General features: G+C 35.8%; 1 protein-coding gene across 5 annotated transcripts in view; it reads left to right on the top strand.

The window, feature by feature from the left end:
* Nucleotides 1-5,220, top strand: part of LOC124555709 — a 411,411-nt gene extending 406,191 nt beyond the window's left edge. Inside the window, exon 16 of one of the 5 annotated variants that reach the window (XM_047129715.1) lies at nucleotides 4,950-5,220. In XM_047129715.1, the coding sequence (XP_046985671.1) occupies nucleotides 4,950-5,008 (59 nt within the window). In that variant the 3' untranslated portion in view covers nucleotides 5,009-5,220. The remainder of the gene's footprint in view (nucleotides 1-4,949) is intronic. The other 4 variants (XM_047129717.1, XM_047129716.1, XM_047129713.1 and 1 more) reach the window with 4 other exon arrangements.
* The last annotated feature ends 7,428 nt before the right edge of the window (nucleotides 5,221-12,648 follow it).

Genomic DNA, 12,648 nt, shown 5'->3' with positions numbered 1-12,648 from the left:
AGTATGTAGAAAAATTATCATGAAATTGGAGTGCCATATTTCTTTCCCCTTAAGCTTGTATAATCAGTGCAGTTAGTTGATTGTCACTCAGTGAAAACTGCCCTGTTTGAAGAAAGTTGAAGAAATAATAATTACAAAATAAAAATCCTACAGAGAAGCAAAGGAAGAATTGTGTGAGGCAACACCATTACCTGCTTTTAAGAAATTATATATTTACTTATTTTTTAAAATAAAGAAATATCCTATTTTTGTACAGGTATGTCTTATAGATGCTGTCAATAATATGCTGTTGAGTCACTTAATTACCATCATCTCCAATATGATATCAAGAGTTTGCAGTTGATGACGTTCATCACATGATGCATGCTGTCTGTTAAGGTGCATAAGGGTACAAGCAAAATCCACTTATGCAGTACGCTCACCAATGTCATGGGTAAGGGAAACAATTAATGTGTGTTTAAAAAAAATGTCCTACAGGGCACTACCCGAGTAAACTCAGAGCAACAGAGCTCTTACCTCAACGTTTTAATAAGCCCTGATGTGTAATAGACATTGAAGCAGATGGATGGTTCCTACACTTGTTCTAGCAATCATATATTGAATGAAAAGGTATTGAAATGCCACTGACTGGCACTAAGTAGTCTTCCTCTTCACTGGTGCTGATGTCTGTGTGTTCTATGGAACCGAATACACGCCTGGGAAGTAATGTCTGAGAACAAGTGCACTGTATTCATTGTTGGATAAACATTATGTCTCAAGCCTTTTATGGTTCAAGGAATGTTTAGTGGCATTTATAAGGCCACTAATACTTGTAAACAACTCTCTTGCCCTATTTGGCTCAGTGTGAACCCTTGAAGATTGTGTTTATCCATCCATTGTGACCGTATTCCTTGAGGAGGTGGGGTCTTTCCAGTGATGTACACTTGACAACACAAAAAGTGGTGGCAGAAAATCACAGGGGGGTCGCTCTGATGCAACATACAGTGGAATGAAATGCAAAATGTCATTTGTCAAAATAACACCAAGGACATCCAAAAGTGGAATTATTACTGAAATATGTTTCTGAGTGTATTCTAGACATATTCCTACCTTGCTGTAAGAGATATACATACTATATGGAAAACATGCTTCTGTTCCAATGATGTGCAGGTAATTTTACATAGCAGTTGTCTTAGAACTTAGGCTGTAAAATAGTGAGGGTAATTTGTGATAGTATCTATCATAAAACTGGCTACAACATTTGCTGTTAGCCCATCCATACGAGGTGGCTCTGACTTTTCTAATAATAATAATAATAATAATAATAATAATTATTATTATTATTATTATTATTATTATATTTGTAGTAATAAATTAATTCCATCACAGTGTAGCAGAAGGGTGAAGATTATCAAAGATGATTATTCAGTCCACACATCACCAGCACAAACATTAAGGTTTTCTTATGGTTATATTCCTTAATTATGGCAAGGAGAGGCTACAACTGATGACCTACTGATTTAGCTACTCTTTAATATACTGATTTGGATCACTGAAAACTAACTCTTGTAAGAGGATTCAGGTCACTAGCCCTTAGCTTTTTATATAGATAATCATAATGCATATTGTTTGATATTATTACTCAGGAAGTCTCTTTCTGAACGTGATCTTGGTGAGTATGTAGACTGCATGATGTCCATTTCAACCCAAATGTATCCACAAGTTACCTCGAAGTGACTGCATGTCTGTGGCAATTGGGTGGTGAATGTGTCCCTGTAGACTTCAGATACTTCAGAGGATATGTGTCAAAGTTGATGCTGCCCATTGTACTCATATTATAGGTAACATTATGAATCCATCTGTGCAACAACTATATCATGAGGGATTAATCTTCTCCCAGTGGGATCAGTCTCCAACAGACAGCAACTATTGATGCAGGAGTGGTTTTGCAGAACCCAATGATATTTATCCTCTTGACTGGCCTCCTCCTGTCCCAGACCTCAGCCCCACTGAAAATGAGTGGAGACAAAATGAACCATGTGAGAAAATTTTGCTGACCCCACACCAAGAGCTCACAATGACATTAGGGATGTCACCCTAGCTACTCCCTTTTTGAGGGCCAAAATCCTTCATGGGTGGGTCATCACATATTTTCACAGTCATGGCCCCTGACAGCATTGGGATTGCACTACTGATATGTGCGCTCCAAACTTCCCATGAATGCCAAAGAGTAAGTGCCTATCCTAGTAGAGATTTCCGGAACTGGCTCAATGCCAGCTAGCCATGACAGTTACATTCTATCTCTCCCTCTCTCTCTCTCACTCACACACACACACACACACACACACACACACACACACACACACAATAAATTAAGATAAGAATGAGAACATGTAGTTAAGCATTACATCCGTGGTGAGGTGGCAACATTGATGGGGTTGTACCTTATACTAGGTATCAGTCAGCTGCGTAAAATAAAGAACTTATGACTAACAAGTAACAAGGCTGAACATGAGTTCCACCCCGTTATTTCACGTGTAGTAGAAATACGTCAGAGATGGGTTATCCAATAGAAAAAATAAGATTAAAACAGCTTGCTGAAAACATTTAGAATTTTAAAATAGAATCAGCAAGTTATCAGATAAGTTTTGTACTTCACAATATGTTTACAGGAAAATAAGTTTGGGACAAAAATGGTTCAAATGGCTCTGAGCACTATGGGACTTAACATAAGTTTGGGACAGACACTATCTATGTTGCCCAATTGTGTTACGTAAGCAAATGTGTGTGGCATGTTGTTTGGTCAACATGATGATGGCAATCAATGTTGGCTAGAGCAAAGATGAATGCTATCAGGTTGGTTGGTTGATTTGGGGGAAGGCACGAAACAGGGAGGTCATTGGTTCTGTTGGATTAGGGGAGGATGGGGAAGGAAGTCGGCCGTGACCTTTCAAAGGAACCACCCCAGGTTTGGCTGAAGAAATTTAGGGAAATCATGAAAAACCTAAATCAGGATGGCCGAATGTGGGTTCGAATCATCGTTTTCCTGAATGCGAGTCCAGTGTGCTAACCTCTGCACCACCTCACTCGGTGAATGCTGTCGGGTACCACTGTGTATCATTGGCTATGGCAATGGTGGGATAGCAGACAGTTGTTATATTTTTTCACATAGTGATAACTGCTGCTATACACTCATGAGCCAAAACATTATAACCACCTGCATAATAGCTTTTTTGTTTGTCTTCGGAACAAAATAAATCACTGAGTCTGCATCCAGGTATCTTACGGTTTGTTGGTAGGTTTGTGAAAGTTATGCGTCATTAGATGTTTCTGCACAGGTCATGTAATACGCATAAATAACACACTGCTGATTTGCATATGCGGTGATGGTGCCACATAGCGAACCAGATGCGTTGGATAGGATTCACATCAGGCAAATTTGGTCACCGAGACGTCAATGTGAGTTCGCTACCATGCTCCTCAAACCACTGTAGCTGGGTCTGGCTCTGAAACATAAACAGTTATACTGCTGTAAGATGACATTGCCGTTGGGGAAGTCATCAATCATGAAGGGGTGCAGGTGGTTTGCTGTCAGCGTGTCTTTGATTCCTACCACAGGTCCTATTCAAGTGCAGGAGAGTGTTTTCCATAGAATAATACTGCTCCTACCACCCTGCGTCCTTGGCACTGTGCCATCAGTGTTTCCATAATGACTACCAGTCATGAAATGAAGCCATCCCTGATGGCTGCCCACATCGTAATGGGAGCAATAACAGTGCTGTAACTCTCCAAAACATTTGAAGAATGGTAACAGAACAGAAAAAGAGTGGATGTTTGAGACAAGTACTCCACTGGTGTTTTTCATAGGCAAGCAAGACAATAAAAATGGCATGTGGATTGGTAAAGGATATTTTGCACTTGAAACATTTGGTTTATAGTTGTTATTTCAGGTCAGAATGTAGGTTAGTGAGCAACCAACCAGAGGATACAACTAAGTTGATCCAGTCCAGGGTTACACTGTGCAGTAACATTTAGGGGATGATGGGATTTCTTTATTGTTGGTTAATGTGTTTGAAATATTTGGACCATGCTAAGGTGTTGTACAGATCTGTTTGTAGCATATTCTGTAGTGCCTGTATTATCGAAGTGGAAATTGGCTATTAGGTTGAATGTGGCAAGAGACTTTTAAGGAGCTGCAAGATACATGAATGAAAACTCTGTATGTTAGTTTCTGGTAAAATGAGGATCAGGTGTTTTGGCCCTAGTTTCAGGATACTGAATGTGTTCAAGGATATGGGATTTGGGTGAAGAAACCAGTTCCTGATACGGCATCCTTAGTAGCTCAGTTTTTGGACAAACGTATAGAAGATGGGTATATGGATAAGGGAGGGAGGTAGGGAGGGGGCTGGCTGGCTAATGAGGGAGTTCGATTAAGATGGGATAGCTTGTATGTTGGGCCAAGAGACTTCAACAAGATGTCCAGTGGTAATGATAATGGTATCATGCACTTTGTTGATACCTGATAAGTAATTAATGATGCCCTTCAGCAAAGTGGTGAAGCCTTTGTTGGCAGGGCTGATAACAGAGTTTACAAGTGAAAAGAACTTCTAATACAGATAAATTTTCCTAATGGCAGTTTTCAAATAAGGGAAGCATTTTGTAGTTGCATGCCACTGTCTCATCATTAATGAAGAGATAAAACTGAGTGCCACTTCTTTTACACCAATGTGTACTGGCATAACCCCGTTCTGGAGAGGACATCATCCTTTGTGAACTTTTTTTTTTTTTTGGTTGATCCTGTAGTGACAGATACGGGAGAATAAGAACTGCAAAATATACTCTACATCTTTCTTTTTAATAAAATACTATATTGTCTCTTAAGCTTTATTTATTCCTAATCCTTAATTTAGTGACACATTCTCTTTTACAACATAGAAATGGTAGTGATAATAATTCATCTTATGTTGCAGTTTTTCCTTCCGATTATTACTCGGCATGTCATTCCTTCTACGAAGAAGAGGAACACTGAGTGTCTATGGTGAATGTTTATTCTTTTTTAAAACAAAACAAAAAAGGAAAAAAAAAATCAGTGTCGTCTTTATTTCTCATTTTGAATACGCTTGTTTAATATAGTGATATCCACAATTAAAAAAAATTGTGACAAAAAAGTAAAAAAGAAAGACTTTGTACCTGTGTTTTTTATGATATTTTATATAAAATATATACACTTGTAAAAATATATACACTTGTGACAAAGCGTTATAAAACTGTTTTATAATAGAAAAATATTTTTATTTTAAAATGCACTTAGTAATTATTATTTTATTGATTAGATCAGTATTAAAGAAACACTTCACTGTGTGTATATTTTCAGTATAAACAAGTTAAACTAGACTTAGTCATATGATTTTAGGTTTTCCTTTGTGACAGAAAATAGGTGTATGGGATTCTCTCTGTGTTGTATGAATGCATGCTTGTATTTCTGTGTTTACTTTTGAAGTAATGCCTATGTGCATGAGCAGATTGTGGCAAATGTTGTGCTGATGGTCACAGTTTATCCCATTATTTTGAGTTATTCCCCATTGCACCAGTGACATCATATTGAAGTTTAGCAGTGGTGTAGATAAGAAGCAATGATGCAGAGTCAATGTAACATTCAACATCTTTTTGGATATATTATAGAAACAGTTGTTTGTGGATTATTGACTGCGAAGCACAGGCCTTTTACAAGATTGCCTATTTAGAGTTTATTCACATACAGAGCAAAAATGGATTGTTACAATGTGCCGTGGATGTTCAGTATGACACAGCCTCCTTATTTCAAACATAAGTTTTTTTTGTAGACACATCCTATTTATGATCAACAAGAAGTCAGACTTGGGAAAGGGGGGGGGGGGGGGGTTTCTCGCGTGCGCGCGTGCACCCACACACACACACACACACACACACACACACACACACACACACACACGCGGACACAGTTGTTTTGTTTTCGGTGAATTGAGTTTATTGTTAGTGGGTCATACTTTCATAATAATTTATTAGTTTTCATATCTGTATTGAGTAAACCCTGTTAAATTCGTGGCATGATCTGCTTCACTGGGGAAAGTTTTTCGTACAAGAGCCTATAAGGAACTGTTTCTGACTAAACATTTATGTATTCTCGTTTGAGGCATGTTCATTTTAGTAGCAGCAATCTAATATAAAATGGAGGATATTTTCGAAATGCCCATATGTAGCAATATTTTCAGTACAGTAAAAACACAGGAAGAAGACTGCTTGAGATTAACAGTAAATTATTCATAAAAAGGCACAAGCAGAGTGTGGAAGCATTCCTATATATAAATACATTACTGTATTTTATAACATATTTATCAAACTACAACAGCCTGTTGCAGTCTACCACCAAAGAGTCGTGCATAGCATATCTGTTACGTTATTGACTTCAGTGCTTAAATCTGCATCTTTTCATGTTAATCTCCCAGTTTCTAATAGTTACACTTCTGAATTATTACTTTTAATATTATACTACTTTACATGATGTTATAAATATTTCATCTTGCCAGAAGAACAATTCTTTAGTTGAAGGAAAGGCAAGACTTTGTAATCAGTAAGCAAGATGCTGAGGTATATAACATTTACTTTGTCAATGAACACTGCAAACACTTCAAACTTGGGGTTAGAATTTAAAGAGAGAATACTCTGCTAACTACCACAAATCATTTTATTTTCCCCTATGGGCAAATTTTAATGTTTTTGTGGATTTTTAATTGCAATTCTGCTGGAAACTTGGACCTAGACTTGAGTGCTTGGTTGTATGTAATAAGCTCCTTGTCTGAATTGTTGAATAGATCCAGCATGCTGGTAAGTATTCTATGTCCACCCCTTCTAGAGGTGCAGGTACATTTTAAATTGCAGTTTTAAAAGTATCTCAAATTATACTTTGTAGTCCAGAAGATTATTTCAGAAGTAACTTTTATTCTGGTACAAAAACTTCACTTTATTTTGAAGTCCATATTTTTAGCATTTCACATCATTTGATGTGTGTTCTGTTCTCATTTTATCAATCGTGCTTACAGTATTGACTCAGGGTATTCATAGAAATTGCCTCTATTAATAAATCTTAATTCCAAAATGAGTTGTTCATAATCTTTTCTCTAGGCAGCAGGTGGTACGATTTTATTTTATGTTACTTTATTTTTTAAAATATGAGAATCTATTGACTGAGTCCCATTAAATAGTTATGGTGTAGAGTATGTGAGATCAGCTTCAAATTTGTTATGCATATAAATATTTATTTGTTGAGTGCAAAGTTTTCTAATAAAGAGGTAGGTACATTCTCCGTCAAAAACCCAACTCCAGCCTGTATCAGAAAAACAGTGTGTGCTACTATGCATATTTATGTCCAATAATGAAGTATCTGAGTTTATTTCATAATATCGTGGAAAAACATAATACAGGCAGTTTCTCTTACTGCCATTGATTCATATTTTCTTAAATTCATGTTTTTGTTTTGACATGTTGACAAAGACTCCCTTCATTAAGCTGGAGTTTGGTAGAACTGACTGAATGGTGGTGTATGTCTTCCCATAAAGTTCTCTCTGTATTGTTATATGGTATAGTATATGTATTATATCTTTTCCCCTCCTCTTTTATACTCCTTCAGAGGTTTGTATGTGATTTAATAGGAATAGTAAAATGGGTGAAGTGAGGTTTTAATGATGCAATTATGTGCACATTAGAAACAAAGGGAGTACTGATAGTGTGTTAATTCATATTTTCACAAGAAATGTGGTGGATAAAATAAATAAGTAAATAAAATTACCAACTAGATCTCAACTGAAAGGTTCCTCAAGTTTGGTTGTGATGTTTATTTGCATGAGGAGAAGTGATATTGCTTACTTGTTTTATGCTTTTCTTCTCATTGCTTTTTATTAGATAAGTGGTTTTATGTGTTGTTCATACTGTACATTAAATTTCAGTGATTTATTTTTACATATTATGTGTGTTTGATTTATTAATCTTGTTTGATGTTGTCATTACAGGAGTGTAGCACCTTTTAAAATTTGGGTGTTTAGCAGGATGATTGTTACTCTAATTACTCATACACTGAAACATTTGCCAGATCTGTTCCCATGAAAATCCGTCCAATCTCCTGTGCACTCTAATGCTTAAAATACATTGTACACACTTACATTTGGTGCCCAGATACCACAACTCAGTTGCAGGAAATTTTCTTAATCTAGAATTCTCTTAAGGCATTACTCATGTAATCATGATTTTCTATAGTATTTGGAAATACTGTTACGTTTTTCATGATGGGGGTACTCATGCATTGATTTGTGACATCCATAAGTCCCTGTGTATACTAAAAGTGGAAGATTTTTCATTTACATACATTTAATCAGTAATAGGTTTCAGCATTATAGCAACAGTGACCTCAGTTTTTGAGTATTTCAAACACATTTTCATCTTCTAGAGTGATTACGATTTTTGGTATTAAAACATAAAGAATTGGAATTGATGGACACTCGCACAATGCCAACACTCCCCACTCGATACTGGAAAAATTTTTGTGAATCTAATTTATATAGTAACATGTTGAATTAGATTGACTTTAATCATCGTCTGTTTTAAACAATAATGATTGATATAAGTTCTTAGGCTTCCATGGTTGGTGTCATTTAGTATAAAATAATTTTGGATATTGGGCAGTGTCACTGTAATTACTAAAAAATTCCCTAATTTTTAAATAATGAGTACTGAGATAAGTATTAATCAGATTTAAAATGGCTTCAGGAATCACTGTCAATCAAATTCTACTCTGTTCAAGACTGGATCATGTTGTATATAGCTGAAATTGAGTTCTACCTTAGCATTGTGACTACAATGTGTGATACTAAATTTCTCTTCTTCGATTTATGTGTGTCACTTCTGTATCTTTATGTTAACACTGGAATTTTAAACTCTAAACCTTCTCCAGTCTTGTCATAATTTTAAAGCCAAATGCCATTGCAGCTCATTTATGTGTGTTTCTATGTCACTCATTATTTCATCATTGATGTGAGCAGTAGTCTATCATTTTGTTGATACTTTTTTCTGTTTGTGTAGTAATCTTGCAGAGTAGTGCCATTGTTCATAAGTTCCTTGTTACATAGCCTAGTTATTAAAATTTCATACATACGTTATTTGTGTACTGAGATACTGACTCATTTGGCCATGCAACAATTACTTTTTATCTGCCGTTTGTTACAGTTATGCCTGTTCACACTTATCCAGTGAGAGGTAGATTTATGCTAGTGTGGACTTTCTGTAGGTTGTGGTCTGGCTAACATTACTCACACTATCAAAAATATTTTGTCTGTAGTTTGATAACTGGAAAAAACTTCAAAAGCCAAGATTGCTAAAAAAACATTTTATTCGATGACTGGTTTTGACAGTTATGCTGTCATCATTGGATCTTATGCTTCAAAATTTTTACAACATATTGCCCATCACTGTTGCAAGTTGATCCACATTGTAACACTGATCGACAATATGTTGTAAAAATTTTAAAGCATTAAATCCAGTGATGACGGCATAGCTCTGTCGAAACTTCTCATCCAATAAAACGATTTTTTGGCGGCCGTTGCTTCTGAAGTTTTCATCAGTTGTACATTGCAGATTACCCCCAAATCAGTTGTAAATCACCTTATAAATGTTTTAGTAACATTCCATTATACCATTAAGTTACTCAACGATTTCAGATTGTGAGTGTCATAGGATTATTCACACCCTAAAATTATGTTGGATGGAAAAGGATTGTTTTTGTGCTAGTGTCACAAAGAAATTGTGTGAATAGAGTCAGCTTCAAATGTCAGCCTACAAATTCATATGATGATTTTAGGTGCCAAAGAATAACAGTGAAGTGGCTCACTTTTATATGGATATATATTTAATATTGTTAATCAGACATTGGCATTTCTAATAAAGTTTGAGTTCATAACAGAGTTAGAATCATTCTAATAAAACTCACTCTGATTTTTAAAATGTATTGAAAGAATGCTAATTTATTTTGTAGATACTATTGTGGTGAATATATTTTCTGTAGGGTGCAATGAGTTCCTTTTAAGAAGAATGATAGCCATACTAATGGTTCAGTTGAAGTTCAGTTTGCCATTTTAATGAGCAGCAGATGATTTGATATGTAATACCCTTATCCTGATAAAATACACGCATGCTGACTTAAATTGGTGTTTGATGCACTATTTTGCTTCCACTCTACTTCAAAGAATTCCAATAGCTGTCTGAAGTGTAAAGTCAGCACTGGTACAATTTTATTTTATTGCAAGCTGAGTAGGCTGCTGATGTTTCATTTAGTCAGAAAAATGACTCCTTGAAGTACTGATCTGTGATAGAATGCTGAAATTTTAGATATCATGTGTTGATGCTAAGTCTCACCAAAACAATACACTGTGGTATACTAATCAAAGTGGAACATTTATCACAGTGATATGAATAACATAAAAGTTGAAAAAATTGCCCATAATGTTTTTGTTAATATTAAATATCAATAACAGCTCACAGGTGTACTTGAGCATTCTCTTTTTGGCATGTTTAAAGAGGACAGGTTTTCCGTACCTGATTTCTCCTCTCTTATACACGCCATTTTCAATAGTCAAATATGAACTCGAATGGGAAATGTGGGGGTGGGGGGCAGGAATATATATTGTGTCTGAGGAACCAGGTAGCTTGTACTACTGAGAGATACAGTTAAACTGAAGAGATATGTCAACTTTTGAAATTTGTCTGAGAAATTAAAATGTAGGAAAGCAGGACGACAAGTGGTGGCTAACAATGGATATAAGGGATGGTAGATGTTCGGACAATTTTATGACTGCAGTGTCATTTTATTTTGCAATCATATAGTTTTTCAAGAATATTTTTGTGGATAGGTGTTTCATCTGGTGAAAAAATGAAATTGTTCTTTTTTTTATAGTCTGTCTTATACTTTAGATTCCTCTATAACTGGTAAGGTTAACCATCTCTCAAATCAGAGAAATGAAAAAGAAAAGGGTGTACAACCTCCAGTAGACATCTATAACTTACTGGAACTTAAACTAGAACTTTTGCCCTTCACAGGCAATGTGCTTTCTGACTGAGCTATCCAAGCATGTCTCACCTTTACAGCTTCAGTGCTGTCAGTACTTCTGATGTATTTTCCAACCTTCACGGCAGCGCACTTACATACTTTCCAGACCGCCATCATAGGAAGAAAGGCCAGATCTTACTGAATAAACTATTCAGGCATGACCTACATTGCTCACAAAGGACAGAAGTCAGGTTTCAAGCCCAAGTCTGGTGCACATTTTGTAATGAAGTTTCACAACATTGCAGTCACTGTTGCACTATTTTTCACAGAAATCTGAATAATCTCAGATGAGTGAAACTACTATTTCCTTGCAGACACATCAGAATGCCTTCTATCATAGGATCTGGTAATTTAATGTGAGTAAAGCTCTTGAGAATTGTGCTTAATATTGTTGTAGTTACAACTTACACTGCCATACCAGTTATGCACTGAAATGAATGTTCAGTGGAGTTACTGCAAGCAGCATAGAGAGAATTGTATTTATCCTAGGTAAAATTCATCAGCTGATGATGTTTTGTAAGTGCTCAATTCAGTGAATGTTTCGTGAATATTATATTGGTTTCTTTGTTTTGTTTATATTAGTTAGTTAGTTAGTATATTTCTGAGAAGGATGAGAAGATTTTAATAGAAGCTGGGGCTTTGTTTCTTTAATATGCACTACATTGTTTTACCATATACAGGAGACAAATAGGTAAATAGTTTTTCTGATACCAAACTATATATTGTTAGGTTAGTTCCTTCAGCAGCATAATGTGTTACTTGTTCATTATCACTGTGACATAGTATGGCATACACTGAGTGTACAGTAGTGGCTTACAACACCAGCATTACTGAATTATTTGGTTTAGTTACCAGACTTGGATTCTATGGGGGGGGTTCAAACTTCTATCTGGCCATCCAGATATAGATTTTCCATAGTTCCTGTTAATTGTTTGAGGCAAATGCTGGGAGGGTGGCGTTGTTACCTTTTCTTGTTTTATATAACATTGTGCTCTGTCTCTAATAACTTCATTGACAATGGGCTTGAAATTTTCTTCCCTTCCTTCATAGCCCAGCATCACCAGTGTGGTTTTGCTGCATGGCACTTAATGGAACTTCCCCTACTACTGATTTTTGATGATGTCATTCCTTCTCTTCTCTCCAGTTTCACTTTTTGCTGTGGCAAGTACTGTTTTTTCATGGTACTGTATCGGACAAAGAACCTGTCATCACTTTTAGTATTCAACTGTATACCACATAAGACTTGCATTCTACTCTCAATCCAAAACAGTTATTCCATTTTGCACTTGTGTAAGTAGTGAAATGCACCATAGTGATTATACTTAAATTTATGAGAGAGCAGTTGAAAACTGCTATGTTTCTAAAATCAACTAAACATTTATAAAGTGAGACCAACACAAGTAGTGTAACAAGTCTCAGTTAATATTTATTATACATATTTCCGACTGTGAGAGAAGAATTTACATTTTATTGCCTCTTTTTTAAATGAAGAAACTAAAACAGAAGTCAATTATAATGTAACAAAGTGATAGATAAAT

Source organism: Schistocerca americana, chromosome X (genome assembly GCF_021461395.2).
Source record: "Schistocerca americana isolate TAMUIC-IGC-003095 chromosome X, iqSchAmer2.1, whole genome shotgun sequence".
In the NCBI taxonomy this organism is placed as follows: domain Eukaryota; kingdom Metazoa; phylum Arthropoda; class Insecta; order Orthoptera; family Acrididae; genus Schistocerca; species Schistocerca americana.
This window is presented reverse-complemented; position numbering and strand designations above follow the sequence as displayed.